This window comes from Euphorbia lathyris, chromosome 5 (genome assembly GCF_963576675.1).
Source record: "Euphorbia lathyris chromosome 5, ddEupLath1.1, whole genome shotgun sequence".
Classification (NCBI taxonomy): Eukaryota; Viridiplantae; Streptophyta; class Magnoliopsida; order Malpighiales; family Euphorbiaceae; genus Euphorbia; species Euphorbia lathyris.
In genome coordinates, this window is record NC_088914.1 from 80,516,905 (window position 1) to 80,535,734 (window position 18,830).

At 33.4% G+C, this 18,830-nt stretch overlaps 1 protein-coding gene and 1 non-coding gene across 2 annotated transcripts; both read left to right on the top strand.

The window, feature by feature from the left end:
- Positions 1-4,169: 4,169 nt before the first annotated feature.
- Positions 4,170-4,256, top strand: LOC136231735 (small nucleolar RNA SNOR75). The gene has a single exon (XR_010690101.1). It is a non-coding gene; the product is annotated as a small nucleolar RNA SNOR75 (small nucleolar RNA).
- A 10,001-nt stretch (positions 4,257-14,257) lies between these two features.
- LOC136229441 (oxygen-evolving enhancer protein 1, chloroplastic) lies at positions 14,258-16,409 on the top strand. The gene is made up of 2 exons (XM_066018233.1): positions 14,258-14,551; positions 15,551-16,409. Exons 1-2 carry the CDS (start codon positions 14,318-14,320, stop codon positions 16,304-16,306), a joined length of 990 nt encoding a protein of 329 aa, XP_065874305.1. The 5' UTR covers positions 14,258-14,317; the 3' UTR covers positions 16,307-16,409.
- Positions 16,410-18,830: the final 2,421 nt, after the last annotated feature.

Here is an 18,830-nt window from a genome sequence, read left to right on the forward strand (position 1 = left end):
AGAATTAAATGCGCTAGAAGCTACTCATACCTGGACACTTGTTGAGTTACCTAAAGGAAAGAAAAAGGTAGGCTGCAGATGGACCTTTAAGGTTAAGCTTAAAAGTGACGGGACCCTTGAGCGATATAAGGCAAGGCTTGTCGCAAAGGGTTATACCCAAATAGAGGGTGTGGATTTCCTAGATACCTTTTCTCCTGTGGTGAAACTAACTACAGTGAGGCTTATACTTGCTATTGCAGCATTACAAGATTGGCCTTTGTACCAATGTGATGTTAACAACGCATTTCTCCATAGTAATTTGCATGAGGGAGTGTACATGGCTCTTCCTCCTGGCATGAAGACTTCTAATCCTAATCTTGTCTGTAAGTTACAACGGTCACTTTATGGTTTGAAGCAGGCGAGTAGGTAATGGTACGAAAGGTTATCGTTATTTCTATTTAAACACAATTACATTCAATGTTCATCTGATCATTCCCTTTTTATAAAGTACAATAATAACCTTATCACTGTCTTACTCGTGTATGTTGATGATATAATACTCACAGGCACCAATCTAGCTGAGATAGAAAGCATCAAAAAGCACTTAGATGAGGAATTTAAAATAAAGGATCTAGGTACTCTAAAGTACTTCTTAGGCTTTGAGGTAGCTAGATCAGGAAAGGGAATTTGCATTTCTCAGCGCAAATATACTCTAGAGTTACTACCCCCATGGACCATACTGCTCGTTTTAGTAAAGATGTAGGCGTCCCAATCCCTGATCCCACTGTGTATAGAAGGTTGATTGGCCGATTAGTATATCTGACCAATACTAGGCCGGACATAATGTATGCTGTTAACACTCTTAGTCAGTTTCTACAGACACCCACTGACATTCACTTGAAAGCAGCACATAGGATTTTGCATTATATTAAAAATGATCCAGGTAAGGGGCTGTTTTATCCCTCAAGCGCACCAACTCAGAAACTACAGGCCTTCTCAGACGCAGACTAGGCTACATGTGTCGATACTAGATGCAGCATTACTGGTTACTGTATTTACATAGGAAATGCTCTAATTTCCTGGAAAAGTAAGAAGCAAGCCACCGTGTCTCGATCCTCCATAGAAGCAGAATACAAGGCCATGTCCTCTGCAACGGCTGAAGTACAATGGATACTATACCTCATAGATGCATTGAAGATCAGTCACAACATCCCAGTACCCCTATTCTGTGATAATCTTTCCACCATATATCTAACTACGAACTCCACATTCCATGAAAGGAGTAAACACATTGAATTGGACTGCCACTTCATTCGGGAAAAACTCCAGCAAGGAATTATAAAGCCAATTCCAGCCACAACGAACAACCAAGCTGCGGACATATTCACTAAAGAATTAGCATCAGGACCCTTCCAACGAAATGTCACCAAGCTCAGCCTAATTTCCATATATGCCTAGCTTGAGGGGGGGGGGGGTAACAAGCTATTGAAACGGCTACGTTTCATGTCAAGTAAAAACGCACCGTTTCGTTTATCAACAACGGTAACAAGAGAAGGACTCATGGAGTTGATCTTTATAAACAGCCGCAACAATGGTTACAGCAGATAAGTTTTCGATTCTCATTCTCTTCTCCTCAATCTCTCATTCTACAATCTTCTGTAATTTTCTCTCTTCTTTTGTAATTCTTTTCTTTCCTCTGTAATTCTCTTTATCTCCAACACATTGTTGTAGATCATTCAAAGATAATAAATCCGTTTTGTTAAGATAAGATATCAAAATAGGTCTATAATTATTAGGGAAGTCTCAACTTAGAAAATCTCTAATGGTGGTAACACCCAATTGATGTCCGTAGACTCAAGTTAGATTTAAAAGTAATATCCCATTAAACTCTTTGTTACTTCACAATTTTGAGGAGTAAAAAACAAAAGAAAAAATAAACAAAAATGACTTGACAGGAATTTAGCCACTATAAAGTAAATTTCTCTCTATACTTCCTATACTTTATGATACTAGAAGAATAAGGCCACTCTCTTATTGTGTGTTGGTAGTGATGACTACTCTTCAATGTGTGAGTATTTATTCCAAAATATAAAGGTTGTTAAGTGATGACTATTTTCCTATGTGTGAGTGTTTATTCCAAAATATAAAGGTTGTTACTCTATTTGATAACAAATTAAATTAAGTGACAAACTCCCTAATGGTTGAGAACAACCAAATCCCTCTTAGTAATAATGAAATAACATTCACTATGGATGCTATTAGGCTCCACATACGAAATAGCATCAATAATGGAACGTTACATGTCATTTATATTCCTCTATTAAGTTCTGACAATTGGAAAGAAAAATTAGAACTAAACAGAGTAATATGAATAATGTGTCTTATTTCGTTATTGAAACCTAAATTAATACTATTTTTTAAACGTTAAGCTTAGATTAGTGTTATTTATACGTGGAAACTATATTGATACTTTCTTAAAAACTTTAGATATATTTTGATATCTTATCGCTAAAATATATGAATTTAAATTGTATCTTATTAACAATTCTAGTCTTTTTTTTTTTCCTGTGAAAATTCATTAGTCTTTTATGTATAAGTAAAATAACGTATCCATAGAAATATCAATATAGGTAAATGAATTCCAGGTAAATGACCCATAATAATAAATAGGGAAATTTACGTAGAAATACTATTTTTAAAAATTATTTACAACTATGTCAAACAGTGGCGAATACATGATTACTCGGTTGGAGGGGCCGATTTTACACGTGCGTTCGGGAAATTTTTTTTTTTATATATATGTGTGTTATAATTTGAATGATCAAGACCCAATTTTAAATATTAGTGTACAATTTCTCAAAATTAAGCTAGATTTCATTTAATAGTTCTAATATGTAAAAAAAAAATTGGATTTAGGGAGAGCTGAACATGTAAAAAAATTAAAATAATTGATTTAAGGAGGCCTAAAAGGCCAAAATAAAAATTAGAAATTTGGATTTATGGAGCCCTAACAGGCCAAAAAATTAGAAATTTGGATTTATAGAGGCCTAACAGACAAAAAAAAATTAGAAATTTGGATTTAGGGAGTACCTAATAGGTCCAAAATATTGCAATTTTGAATTTTGGACATGCCTAACACGTAATGGGATATATTTAATTTTTTTATTAGTTCGATGCTAGTTTCTAAAAAATTACAACATTTTTAAATTTTTTTTATTTTTAGCTTTAAAATTTTATAATTTAATTTAAAAATTAAATTATTTGAGTCTCAAAAATAAGAAATTAATTTTTTTAATGGAAAAGACAGAATAAAAATGAGTTCAAAAGTGTTATGAAAATAAATAAATTAATTAATAATGGTAATATAGTTTTATAATTATTGAAAAATAAAATTTAAATAAATAAACAATTTCTAAAATAAATTGAAGTTGAGGGGAATTGAACTAGGACATTAAAAAAAAAGTAATCGTTTTTAACCATCTTATCTACCTTTTAACAATGAAATATTACTATATAAAGTCTATATGACTAATATTCGGGGGACCGAAACTATTCGTTATCATGGTAGTTCCGGTGGCTAGAGGGGCCCGGGCCCACCCCTGTCTCCGCCCCTTTTAGTATTTAAATTATGTCAAAGTAAGAAAATCATCATTTTTAATATATTTTAAGGACTATGATTTATAAGTTAGGAGTTAATAATATATTTTTTTAGGGTTGGAATTCATGAATGAATTGGAGTTTAAAATTCATAAATGAAGATATAAAAATTAAGTTTTATAACAAGATATAATTTTTCATAGCTAATATGGTTTTCATATAAACCCTAATAAATTGGTTACAGGTAGATATATTTTATTGGGCCTGGGAAAATTGAAGTCGGGCCTGAGCGAGTTTAGTATGTGTGGTATAGTTGTAATTTCAACCACATGTTTCGTAAATCGAAACCCTAATCCCATCAGTCTCCGCCTATAAATACTTATTCAAAGTCCTCTTCTTCAGATCTCAAGCTTAAGCTTAGCTTCATCTAATGGCAGCGTTTTTCATCTCTATTTTGTATGCCGATACTTCTCTTCTTCCTTCTCTCAGAGATTCGTTTCAATTATTCTTCACTGCTTAAAACTAATTTTCTTGTTTTTACTTTCTATTCTTTTTCCAGTTTTTCTACTTGATTCAGTTTTTTTATATCGATTTCTCGGTGATGATGAAAACACAGATGACGAGTCCGATTATCCATTCTTTAAATCGTGACGACAAAACGAGGCATTTGTCTGAGAGAAATCGTAAATTTCCTATTATTTTCTCTAATTTAGTATTTGTTTTCGAATGATAAAGCTGGGCTGTGGTGATGATTGGGCTGTGGTAATGATATAGATAATCTTTCTTATAATTTTATCTGATGATTACATCTCCCGCTACTCATTCTGAACGCCCTTTTTTCCTGAAATTTAAATTCATTTGCAGTTTTTCTAAATCTATCATTTGCTTAGGAAGAGCTTCTGGATCGCTTCTTCAATTTATCTCATTTTTCTAATGAATTAATCGTTGCTGGTTTGGAATTTATTGACTGATTAATTATCGTTTTCTGATTTTAATGTTGATTAGTGGAATTTTAATGTATTTGATGTGGGTGGATTTGTTTGAAAATTATTAAAATGCAGCAGTGATGAGAAAGTAAACTGACATTTTATTGTGAGGTTCAAACCTAGGATCAATTTTCAAGCACTTTTGAGCTGCACTTGTTTATTTTTTTTATTCAATTGGTAAATGGATCTAGTTGAGTTTTGACCTGTTTGGGATAGCATAATGTTCTTGTTCAGGAGTTTAGTTTGTGAATAGTTTGTTTATTTTGGCCACGAGTGCTCATGGGATGATCCTGCCACCCCTACAAACTCAAACCAATTGGACAAACAGCATTAACAATAAGATCCATGCTTTCCCAAACAAATTTATTCCTTCCGGACAAAATTCCCCAAAATGTTTTACTTATTAACACACAAAGAACATTGATCAGGAGAAAGCGTATTGAAGATAAAGTCTATCTCCATGAAATTAACATTGATCAGTAGAAAGCTATGATCGTTTCCTTTAAGAGCATGTAGAAAATAATTGACCTTGAAAATACGTGATACAAGAGAGGAAGGATCCGAGATTAATCTCCTGCCCTGTTTAATGAGCATCACTAAATTGAACTCCCTGATCTTCTTAAACCCCCACACATCATTTGTTTGCATATGGAATGATCATTAAGCCAATGAATTCATTTTTCCATTCGGTCTAACCAAAAGAGTAGAAGAGTCTTAAGCTTTATCATAATAGTCGTAGAGTCTGTGACTCCTATCTTAGTAAGAACTGAAGGAACAAAAATCTTCCCCATCTACTACCTAACTAAGGTATTGAAAGGAGCAAAGTTGTGATATTCCCTCGTCGAGAAATACTTACAGGTGGTTTTGTCACGTGGTTTGAACCTATGATCTAACACCTTAAAACAAAGTTCTTAACCAACTTAACTACTTTAAACTTTTGAGATAATACTACGTAGGTTAAATATATACTAATATTTGGGGGGATACACAGGACAAAAATAACGACACTCAAGGGCGGAGCTGATAGTCGGGGGGCTTCGGCCCCCCCGGGCTCTGGGCTGGATCCGCCCCTGGCCTGAGGTATTCGAGTGCGTTAGAGAATAGGTCGTGTATGTCCCAATTTGTCTTTCACTTTGAACCTCCATTAAAGCCCAAGCCTTATCTGATTTCATCACCAAATTCATCTCAAGCCATGAAAACATGCCAATCGAGCATACTTTGTTACATATGTCCATTGACACTCGAGTCATGTAAGATCGGGGTGAGAATATTGTTGAGGGGGCCAAAGCAATTCCACCTTAACTATCTTGTCCACTAAACTTTGCGGACACAAACAATCAGAATGAGTATGAAGCCCTCGAGTATGAGGACCACTAACAATATACCATGATTCCAAGCTTGCTGTCAGTCATTGTTGGGGTTTAGTGTCTTATAGTCAATTATTGTAGGATATAAATTAGTTGTAAATGAATCGTTCATTATCATTTGTTATGTTTAACTATATAAAAATATTTAACTTTTATAAGAACTAATCAAGTTAAATAAAAGAAATCCCAAAGTTTATTTAAGTGATCGTAAAGTGTTCATACAAGCATTTAAGTGAGATTGAACTTTATAATAAACTAATAAACTTAAAATAACTTCAAGTCAAGTAATATGTTTATGGGATTAACATAATACTTTTGAGACTTCCATGTAATAGTGTTTCTGTTGTGAACATAGAGCTGATCTCACAAGGTTTAGATATAGAGATAATTACGTGGATTTGGTGAATGAGTTAATTAGGATTGAGGACCCGACTTGAGATAACAAGATAGATTTATCTAGTATCACATATTCGTCTCATTGGTATTAGTATGTACATAAGTAATCCTTAGATTCAAATAAACATTAATTAATGATTCTGGATTATAGAGTGTGATACTTAGATTATGTTTAAACAAGATCAATAACATGAATGACTCTGTAGTGTGTGCGAACAGATGTTGGGTATCACATAAAGTAATTGTGGGGTGCTTAATATTAGATTAAGCAAAATAGGTGATATATCCAATGATCTCTTGTGGAGAATTAACTGAAATCCTTGCAAGGTGATAGGAGTAATAGTAGAAATGAAGATTTCACTTAACATGTTTTTTCAAAGTTAATTCTACCTAGACAAGTAAAACAGATGTCTCGATATATGTAGCCATAGTTATAAGATTTGTTTAAGGATATAGCTGATAAATGATCAAATTATATTGGACTTAATACGGAAAGGTAAACGCCAGTATCAACCCGACTTCTTTTCGCTTTGGGGGAATGTTTACGGTTCTGTTAGTAACAGTCTTCAAACTCATTCTGTTACATGTTTAGTTGAAATTAATCTAGTTGAATTAATTCCAAAAAATATATACGGTGTAGCGGTAAGAACCAAAAAGGTCACACATGGGATTTGGAATCAGATGACAGAATGACAATTTTAGAGTGAGATAGAAAGCATCCAAAATGTGTAGAATTAACTGATTTATTGATAATTGATTTATTGATAATTGTAATTTGATTATAGCTATAGATAAATTAATGAGTTACTTACAAATAACTTCCCTGTGGTTTGGCCGATTTGCGATGTGGTACCTGTGGTATTTTTTTTTGCAAACACCTCCCTGTGGTTGTCGTCGTTATACAAATCAAGGAGACGACAGAAAATCTGTTAAATCACATGAGCAATTTGGGAAAGAAAAATTTCGACTTTTTTTTCTTAATTTTTAAGTTGACTTCATCTTCTTCTTCTCTTCTTCGTTCTTCTTTCTTCTTCTTCTTCCTCCATTTCCTCTTCTTCTTCCTTTCTTTTCTTGTTCTTTTTTTTCCTTATTTCTTCTCTTCATCTTCCCCTTTTTTCTTTTTTTCTTTTTTTAATTCTGGAAATTCCAGATTCTGGAAATTCCGGAATTAAAAAAAATTAGAAAAAAATAGGAAGAAGAAGAGAAGAGAGGAGGAAGAAGAAGAAAACGCAGAAGAAGAAGAAGAAGAGAATCAACGATGAAGGAGAGAGGAGGAGAGAGAAAAAAATTAAAAAAATCGAATTTTCTAAAATGCTCCTATGCCACGTCAGCTTTTTAACAGATTTTCTGCCGTCTCCTTGATTTGTATAACGGCGACAACCACAGGGAGGTGTTTGCAAAAAAAAAAATACCACAGGTATCACATCGCAAATCGGTCAAACCACATGGTAGTTATTTGTAATTAACCCTAAATTAATTAAAGGATTATAATTTTATAAGGAAATAAAAATTCCAATTTGATTAGAATTATTGATCATTAATTATATTTATATAAGATATAATTAATGATAATGTTTCTAAATTAGTTAGTGAATATAATGTGATTATAACAATAATCAAAATCTGATAACATCCTGATTTACATTGATATCATCAACCATTATTCATTCTTGAAGGAATAATGATAATTGTTAGAAATTATAATAAAACGTTATTCTTTTTAAGGGAAGAATTGATGGCAAATTAAATGCAGAATTTATGCAAAGTTAAATGACAAATTAATGGAATATTGGTAAACGATTAAACTCTATTAATTGTTAGGAGTTAACAACTTGCAAAAAGGAATATAGATACACCATATACTACATGTAATGAAGTGAAACAAAATTCTAAAGGGCGGAAAAGACGGGGAGAAAATATTCTTCCGACTTCCACTCGAATAATTACCTTTCTCGGTTACTCTCTCTTTGATCTCGTGTTGATTCCTTTAGAGACAATCACTTTAGATTGTGGTTGATTACTAACCGTTTTCTTTTGTATTGTTTTCATTATTTGTGAAACACAGTTGAGAAGTTAGTGGGCACTTCGTTTGCAACGTAATTCTTCAGAAAAGGTACATACGTTTAATCCCTTTTAATATGAAATAACGATGAACGAATCTTGGGAAAAAAAGAAATAGATAGAAAATTTATATTTCCGCTGCGCCTACCTTTATCTATTTTTCTTCAGTTCAATATATATTCATTTTAGTTTTTCACAAAACCAAAATATTTAGAAAATTACAAATTCAAATAAACATGAAGAGAATTAAAACTTTTATTTTAATTTATATATATATAATTTTCTAAACTAATATATATATATATATATATATATATATATATATATAACTATTCTAAAATATATATCCCTAATTAATCGATTCTAATCGTTTGACTTAGATCGTTAACAAAATCAAATTTTTAAAGATTAATCTAATTAACTTTTTTATCGATTTAAACAGTTAAGCCATTAATCCATAAACACGTATATCACATATACAAAACATTGTTTTAATCAATCATTTAATCTCTACAAACCCATTTGTTAATTAACCGAATCATAAAACCAATTAATCTCGCATTAATCATTTAATATTTTCATATATGAAATAACGGATTTAACGCTCGCTCTGATACCATTGAAGAAAAATAGACAAAGGTAGGTGCAACGGAAATATAATTTTGTAATCTATTTCCCTTTTCCCAAGACCCGTTAATCTTTATTTCATATAAAAAAGTATTAAACGTATGTACCTTTTTTGAAGAACTATCTACCGTTGTAAACGAAATGCCCACTAACTTCTCAATCGTGTTTCACGAACAATGAAAATAATAGAAAAAAAAACGGTTAGTAATCAACCAATTAATAGCAATCTAAATTGATTGCCTTTAAAGGAATCAACACGAAATCAATGAGAGAGTAAACGATAAAGGTAATTATTCGAGTGGAAGTCGGAAGAATATTTTCTCCCTATCTCTTTAGCCCTTTAGAATTTTGGTTTCACTCCATTACATGTATAGGATGTATCTATATTCCTTTTTGCAAGTTGTTAACTCCTAACAATTAATAGAGTTTAATTGTTTACCAATACTCTATTAATTTGTCATTTAACTTTGCATAAATCCTGCATTTAATTTGTCATCAATTCTTCTCTTAGAAAGAATAACGTTTTGTCATCATTTCTAACAATTATCATTATTCATTCAAGAAGGAATAATGGTTGATGACATCAATGTAAATCAGGATGTTATCAGATTTTAATTATTGTTATAATCAAATTAGAATTCCTACTTCCTTATAAAATTAAAATCCTTTAATTAATTTATCTATAATTATAATCAAATTACAATTATCAATAAAATCAATTAACCAAATAATCCCATAATACACTATATATTTTGTTTGCATCTCATGGCTAAAATGCATCTCTAAATAAGAAGGAACACAATGTTTATGAGAAATACATGAGGAAGTTTAAGAATCACACTAAGAAGCAAAAACAACAGCTCAGAAAGTGTGACAACAAGGCTCGCACTGGCCAAACTACGGACAAGGATGTTTGCGCTAATTTCTAGCTTCATGTAAACATGTACAACTTACCCTAATCAGATATAAAGGGATCAGGTCTCCCTGGCTCTTTTCCTTGCAGGCAGTCAATAGTAGCCATCGACCATTTCACAAAGTGGGAGGAAGCCGAGGTGATGGCCATTATATCAAAAAACAGGGTCATAACCTTTGTACAAGATAACATTATAACTCCATACAAGGTTCCTCATGCCATGTTAGGTAATAGAGGGAAGTTTGGTTATGCCTCTTTCAAAAAATTATGCGTTGATTATGAGATCTAACAATGATTCACATCTGTTCACACCTGCAATGGAACGACTTAAAAGAGGTAACAAACAGAATGATCCTCAATGGGATCAAGAAATGCCTACTCGACATTGAAGGAGCATGGTGATACCACCTAAACTCGGTATTATGGTCATATTGGGGTACCCCACACTAGGCCAAAGAGAGAACACTTCTCTCTCTAGTGCACAAGGCCGAATGCATGTTCCCCTCTGAGGTCACTGAGAGAACCCCAAGTACTCGAGTACGAGAAAGATACAAATGTCGAGTCCGATGCAAATGACTGCCTGAAGGAAACTCACCTATAAAGATTAATGACTATGGAAGCCTCCAAAAAGAGGATGGCCCAACAATACAACAAATGAGTCAGGGCTCATCAGTTCCATTTAGACAAACTCGTCTTAGAGGACAAGGTCATTGATTCACAATCCCTTTTAGGAAAGGGAAATTTATCTAGGAAAATAGACAAACATAGGTGCATGGAAATATATATATATATATTTTTTATCTGTTTACCTTTTCCAAGATCCATTAATCCTTTTTTCAAGTTTAATCATTATGTACATTTTTTGAAGAACTATCTACCATTGCAAACAAAGAGCTCACGTAGATAATCAACTGTCTGTTCACGAATAAGAATAGCCCGAAAGAAACACCTTCTCAATCAACTAATAATAGCAACCAAGTATAGGTTGCCTCTAACAATATCCACATGTACTAGGATACGAATGAACAAGAGTAGTAATTATTCGAGTGAAAGTTCGAGAGAAAATTCTAGCCCTAGAGACAGTGTTGTCTAAATTCTATGTAGGGGGTATTTATATTTTTTTTTCGATTCCTAACCCTAATCCAATTCGGTTAAAATAATTAATTAGTATTCTAATCTGATTAGATTTACTAATTAAATAAATAAAGATAATTGCTAATCTTATCTATATCTAATATAAATATAATTATTAATAATTCTAATCCCATTAGAATACTTATTTATATTAGGATAATAATTAGATTTAATTATATCATATTGATAAGACCCACATATTATCCCTGGAGTAAAAGCGTAATAATAAGAGCAAGGAAGGAGTCTCCAACATTATACTACACCACGTGGCATTAGGAAGGATACGTCGTTCGAGTGACATACGCTAGAAAGAGTTGAATGATAAGGATTTGTCATCCTAACTCCTTCAACATACATCCGCCATCGTACACCTTCTGAACAATTTTAGAGGAAACCAAGGGACACTACTGTTAACATCATTAAAGCTAGAAAAAGTGATGTATTTGAAAGGAAATCAATAGCCGTTAAAAGCATTAATAATATGATTGTTAGAGTATAACATCATCAATGGCTAAAGGTTACAAAAACCTACATAAATACCACAATCCCAAGGTATTCGAGGTATGCCTACTAATTCCCTAAAGAGTTATTGTCATTATTCTTATTCTCAAATGTTATACTGACTTTGGCATCAGAGTGTCCCTCGCCGATCCCAATGGCACCTCATAGGGAAGGATTCTGATTTAGAATATTTTACACAAGTATCAACTGGTGTAGTGAGCGTGGAACTTTGATTGAAATAGAGTTTCACCACGAACTGACTAATGACGTCTAATGGACTACCACCTCTTCCTATCATTGAGACTCATGCGATACCCAATACGGGGATTTCTATAATACCAACAATTAGGAATTCCACAATTCCCTTACCATTTCATATGATGATCACCACTTCTGATCCTATTATGGTTGAAAATGTGCATGACGCCTCTCCTCGCACTTTCATGGACAAAGTTGGAGCGGTTGTAGCAACTCATATGAGTCGAGAAGCAGGAGATCGAATAAATTCATATTTGGAGAATTGGTGAGAGACTTATGGCATCCACTCAAACTCATAATCGTCCCCCGACGATAGGGCTGTAAATGAACAGAGCCACTCATGAGCGGCTCGGTGATCGGCTCGATAAAAGCTCGGCTCAACTCAGCTCGATCTGTAAACGAGCCGCTCATGAACACGATTTACTGGCTCGGTTCGTAAACGAGCCAAGCTTGAGCAGGCCAAAGCTCGGCTTGAAAGCTCGCGAGCAGGCTCGATTAGAACATTTATGAACAAATTTTAGTTTTGTAGAAAACTATATAGTTTTGTGTTAGTTCACAAATATCTAAACTTAATATTATTTCATTTGCTACTAGATGAGTTCGTTCACAAACATAATAAATTAGTAATAGACGAACTAATTGTAAGCATCTTATTTATGTATTCACGAACTTTGCTTGTTAGCTTGTTTATGTACACAATTAAAGAGTTATTTGTAGCAAACTTCACAAATATAATTAACAATGTACTCACAAACAATTCATGGTTAGATAATTTTCTTAATGAACTAAGTCCAAAAGAGGATTTTGGGCTCGAAACAAGCTCGAAGCTCGGCTCAAGCTCGTTGAGCAAGCCAAAACTCGGCTCGGGCTCGGCTCGTTAATTTTATAGCAAGCTCGGCTCGAGCTCGAGCTCGAGCTCGTTAATTTTATAGCAAACCGAGCTTGAACATGCCAAAGCTTGGCTCGATTACAGCCCTACCCGACGAGTTCACGACCTGGGGATATTCTTCTCGGATCCAGCAGTCTATGTCCCAATTCAAGGGTAAGTGAACATTTGTCTACTAGTGTACCACATATTCTCCATGGAGGAGAGATTCTGTGATCCATGGTAGAATTCTCTTCGTTCATGCCACCAGGAATGACAAATCCTCCATTCGCCCAAAATATCGAGTTAACAACTGATTAGACTAGGTTTGTTGATCAACATATACAAATAGAGCTATTTGGAGATCTAGAAAGATCAGAAGTTCCAAGAGAACTATGGAAATTTGATCTAGTCAATGGACAGAGATTGTCCTAGAATAGAGTTTAGCCAACTCATAACCTCATAATCTGATCACAACCTATGATGGATCGGTTCGGAAGCAGAATGACTGACTATTCTTCCCCTTAAAAAGCTATCATAGAAGGAACAGAGGGTGAGATAGATAGGTGAGTACTGGACACCTTGACAAGATACGAATATTCGACGAGTATACAATGCGAATCTTAAGCTATGAGGGAGATCAAAGGTTCAAACCTCCTACACTCCCCTAATGTAAAGGAGAAGGCAAACCAGAGGCCCATGCCCGCCAGTACGAAGAGCTGAAGGATGTTTGTGATACCAATGAAGGGATTATATGCAGAGTTTTCTCAACCACTCTCAAATAGACCTGGGCTTGGGCCGGGCTGGACCGAACCTGTCGGGCTTTTAATAAAGCCTAACGAGCCCAAGCCCAGTCCAACCAACAAGAAATTTAGTCGGGCTCGGGCTGGGCTCGGGCCTAAGATATGAATCCCAAGCCTGCCCGTCCAAGCCCATCTGTATATTAAAAAATATATTATAATTTATATTTATATATTATATATATATATATATATATATATATATTATTTATATACATATAATCATAATAATTTATATACTTTCAAACAGCTTTTCAATTATGTATATTTCATCAATAATTTATATACTTTCAATTTCAAACAACTTTTCAATTATGTATATTTATATATTCACTGCTATATACTCTGTTTTAGTCTTGACTCGGTTACAGTTCCTTGCTTGGAACTATTACAGCTAATCGTACCTCAATCGGATTCTATGTAATCATCTTTATCTGAAATTCACTTAGATTAACAAAGTTGAATCTTAATTATACTATTCATGACGTTAAAAGTAAAATTACTCTTATCTATTTTCGATAACAACATTTTTATACTTATCTTTTTTACAATAACATAGAAAATGAGTTGAATATATAGCGAAATAATTGATAAAATATGAAAGTATATAGATAGATAGATAGAGAAGAAACATGATCCATGAAAAAGAGAGTGAAATCTATATCCGAAATAACAAAGTAGTACACGTGGCAAATTCCAACAGAGTTAAATGAACCAATAGGAGAAAACCTTATCCTAATCCCCTTATCTTACTGACTTCACCAAAGCCACCAAAAATACTCTGAAATAACACAATTCTCTTTCATTTCTCCAAACTCTTCTGGACACGAACTATGGCAGCTTCACTTCAAGCAGCAGCTACTTTTATGCAACCCACGAAAGTGGGAGCTGTCTCTTCTTCTAAGCTCAGATCTTCTCAATCTGTTTCCAAGGTATTTGGAGTGGAACCTGGTAGTTCTAGAATCAGCTGCTCTTTGCAGTCTGATTTTAAGGATTTGGCTCAAAAATGTGTTGATGCTACGAAGCTTGCTGGTTTTGCTCTTGCTACTTCTGCTCTTGTTGTCTCGGTATTTATCTTTATCTCTCTCTTCTTTGATCACCTTTTACATTTTCAGTAATTCTATTTTTGTTAAATTATGCTAAAATATCACAATTCCCGATCCCGAATCATTTCGGGACTAAAGTTTTGTTGTTTCACAATTTGTTTCTTAATGGGTTTGAATCAGGGGTGATAATCATTGGGTAGTGTCAAATTTATATTTGTATAATATCAAAGTGTAGTGTCAATTTTAGAGTTATATGAAATGAATGAACTTTAATTCAATTTAAAAAAATATATGTATGTCATAATTGTTAAATCCAATCGTATTAGTATCCTGTTTGAGTATCTATATTAATAATGACACTATATATTATGTTGAATTCATGTTCTCTATATATAAGTTACATATAAGTTACATGTAATTTTATTGTTGTTCTTAAGAAATAAGGATCATATATAATCCACTAATTGTTGAAGAACCAATAAATTCATAAAAACCCATGTACAAAACCTTGATCATTTTTTTTCAAAAAAATGAAAAAAATTCAATTAAATTTTACCGTAAAGATCTAATTTAAAAACAAGATATAATCAAGGTTTTTAAAACTGGATGGACATTAAATCGGTTTGACAAAGGTCTAGGAGTTAATGTGTTTGATTGATTAATTTGGATTGGTTAAATATAAAAATAAATTCACATGATTTAGATCATTTTTAAATATAAACTACGTGGTTTAAAAGTTTACAAACAAATACCTTTATAATTAATTTTGTTAGCAAAAATAGTTCATACTAATTAACGGTGTTAAACAAAAATTAAAAATCAAATAATAAATTTTTATCTTTATATTTATTTATTTCATGAATTAATCTCTTATTATCCAATTATTATACAAAAAATTAAAACAAAAATAAAATATCAAATTCATCGTTTCGTTCGCCCTAGCATCCTATTTTTTTAAACCATAAATACAATAGAATTTTAAATATTTATATCATCCCCGTTTTGGTATTTGAATTGCAGGGAGCAAGTGCTGAAGCCCCAAAGAGGTTAACCTTCGATGAAATCCAGAGCAAGACATACATGGAAGTAAAAGGTACCGGAACTGCAAACCAGTGCCCAACCATCGACGGCGGCAGTGACAAATTCGCCATTAAACCCGGCAAATACAACGCCAAGAAGATCTGCTTAGAACCAACCTCCTTCACCGTCAAAGCCGAAGGTGTATCCAAGAATTCCCCAGCCGAATTCCAAAACACCAAACTCATGACCCGTTTAACCTACACACTCGACGAGATCGAAGGTCCCTTCGAAGTCGCCCCAGACGGCACCGTCAAATTCGAGGAAAAAGACGGCATCGATTACGCCGCCGTCACCGTCCAATTACCCGGCGGTGAACGTGTCCCATTCCTTTTCACTATCAAACAATTGGTCGCTACCGGAAAACCAGAGAGCTTTAGCGGCGAATTTCTTGTACCGTCGTACCGTGGATCGTCCTTCTTGGACCCAAAGGGCAGAGGTGGTTCAACCGGTTATGATAATGCGGTGGCTTTGCCGGCCGGAGGGAGAGGAGATGAGGAGGAGCTAGCTAAGGAGAATATAAAGAGTGCTGCATCATCAACTGGGAAGATTACTTTGAGTGTGACCGGAACTAAGCCGGATACCGGTGAGGTTATCGGTGTGTTTGAGAGTATTCAGCCGTCGGATACTGATTTGGGTGCTAAGACACCCAAGGATGTGAAGATCCAAGGCATTTGGTATGCTCAGTTGGAGTCATAGACTATGAATTTGTGTATTTAATTATTATATGGTTGCTTCTCATTTTTTTTTGCAAAACTTTCATGTGATCCAATTGAGATGATGAAGGACTATATTTCTTGTATATTAGTAGTTTTCATCCTTCAATTAGCTTATCACATTGGAAAACCAAATTCAATGTTCTCATGAAAAATTGAACTTTATATACTTTCAAAATCATCAAATCACCCTGTGGATGATTCAAAATAGGATTATAAATGTAGTGCTACACTATCAAAGAGAAATGAGTAAAAACCTAACACTATTAAAAAAAATTCAAAACCTAAAAACCGAACTCTCGTGAAGCAGCAAACAAACAGAATCCAATATCCTGTTAAAATGCCAAAAATGCTTATCATAAGTTGAATCAGAAAACGAGTGAAAATACCTGGAGTGGTTGATCGACTTGGGAGAGGAGATCGAAAGAGTGATGAGGGAGAAGGCTGAAAAGAGCGCAGAGAGGAGACCAGAGGAGTGGTGGTTGGGAAGGTTGAGAAGAGCGCAAAGAGAAGATCGGAGGAGTGGTGAGAGAGAAGGCTGAGGGATCAACTTGGGATGTATTCGTCTGATCAACCAGTGGAATAGCAAAGTTTTGCAATCATGCCGCTAAATTCATCTCAATCGTGGTGTTGGCCCTGTGATCTGAAGTGAAGCATCTCAATCTTTTGCTATCTGATGGGCCAAAAATGAGTGAAATGTAGGATAATAAAATGGGCCTTACACATTATTAATTAAAACTCATTCAAGTAAGTAAAAGGAATATACAAAATAGAGGAAGTGGTTGTAGAGATTTAATATTGAAGTAAATAAATACATTTTTGTAGTAACACTTTTTAAAAGTGCATTTACAAAAGTGTTGGTATAAGGGTATTTTTTTTTATAGTGAGCAAGTGAGGGTGTTTTCTCATTTCTGTTTCGTTTAGATTAGGAAACTCCATCCATATTTCGTTTATAAAATGAGAAAAAAATTGTTTCCATCTCTAGCCTAAGGGAATTCTGGTTTCCATAAGCATCCTCATTTCTCCTTCGGGGAATTCTAAAAATTTTGGAATTCTCCGAACAGAAAAAGAAAAAGAAAAAGAAAATGAAAGTATATTTCTCACTTTTGAAAAGTTAAAAGGAATATTTATTTTTTTTTTTGAAAAAATTGTCATTTGCTACGTCATCATTTTTTTTATGGCGTTAGTAAAAAATTCTCGATTTGCTAATGGTGACAACTATAATCTAACACACACAAGGTGTCATATGTAAATTAACCATAAAGCTTTTTTTTTTTTTTTTTTGAAATTATCCCTATGAGCTATATTGTATACTTGATATAAAAATGCATCAATCATAATTAGTAAGTAATATATCAATTTACTAGCCATATAAATAAATAAAAATTATCTAAACATAAAAACAAACATCTAAATTTTCATAAGGTATATTATTTTAAGAATCTCCATGGGAAATCTCCATTGGAACATGGTGGAGATAGGGACGGAGATTCTCATTCTCTTTTCGCTTCCGATTTGGAGAAAATTTTCCCCTTTCCCTAACCAATGGGGAAAATAAATGAAAATTTTCCATCTCCATTAGGAGGAATCCCTATCAATTTGCAACCCTATTCAAATATTAATTACACAAGTTTTTCGCTAAGATGATCCTATTATCAAATTAAAGATTAATTATACAATATTTCCGGAGTAATGCACTCTACAAATCACCTGATGTATCTATACCTATTTATTTCTTAATACTAATCAACTTCCATGAATAGTATAAATCTCTCTTTTGATTGGTTATGTGTATTACTTCCGAAATACAATAGAAATTCTTGGTTAATTGACTTTTTTAGAGTGCCTTTGGTAGGAAAATGGTGTACAAACCTACATTCTCCACCAACCTTTGGTGAGTATACCACTTGGACTATGTTTAATTGGTCAAATAATTAATTAAGTTAAAACTCATTATTAGCAATAATATCAACCAGAAAAGAAAAATGATCGGAATGAAAATTACAGAGACAAATGTTTAATAATCTGAAATTACAAAAAATAATAATTACATAATATTGTACACCTTTTATAACAAAAATCAAACACAAGGGATGCTAATACATATACTCGATAGTCTCCTTAAGACAAAATTTATCCATTGTTGGCAATCGCTTTCTAGGAGAGAACAACAACGTCATTAAACTCTACCATGTGTAAGGAAGTTATCACCGAAATTAAAAAGAGAAAGATCAATAATTCAGAGAGTGAAAAATAAAATTTGTCAGAAGTTTTTCTATTTTTTATCTGGACTGTAACCTCTTTAACACGAACATAAGAAGAAGGAAGATTAAATATAAGGGTGGGAAACGTCTTTCATTAATTGCATCTAAAAAAAATTAGTTTCATTTAAATGATAATTAAACACTCTATAATAATAAAAAAAAAAATTGAAGAGACCATCTTGTTGGAATTTTGGTAGATCAAACTACACAAGGGAACTAAAAGAAATACCAAGCACATCATTC

What these genes read in the sequence shown, in the direction of transcription:
- LOC136229441 (XM_066018233.1), top strand. Translation starts at nt 14,318, where the DNA reads ATGGCAGCTTCACTTCAAGCAGCAGCTACTTTTATGCAACCCACGAAA. An exon ending in CTTCTGCTCTTGTTGTCTCG is followed by an intron (nt 14,552 to 15,550) that starts GTATTTATCTTT and finishes TTTGAATTGCAG; the next exon opens with GGAGCAAGTGCTGAAGCCCC.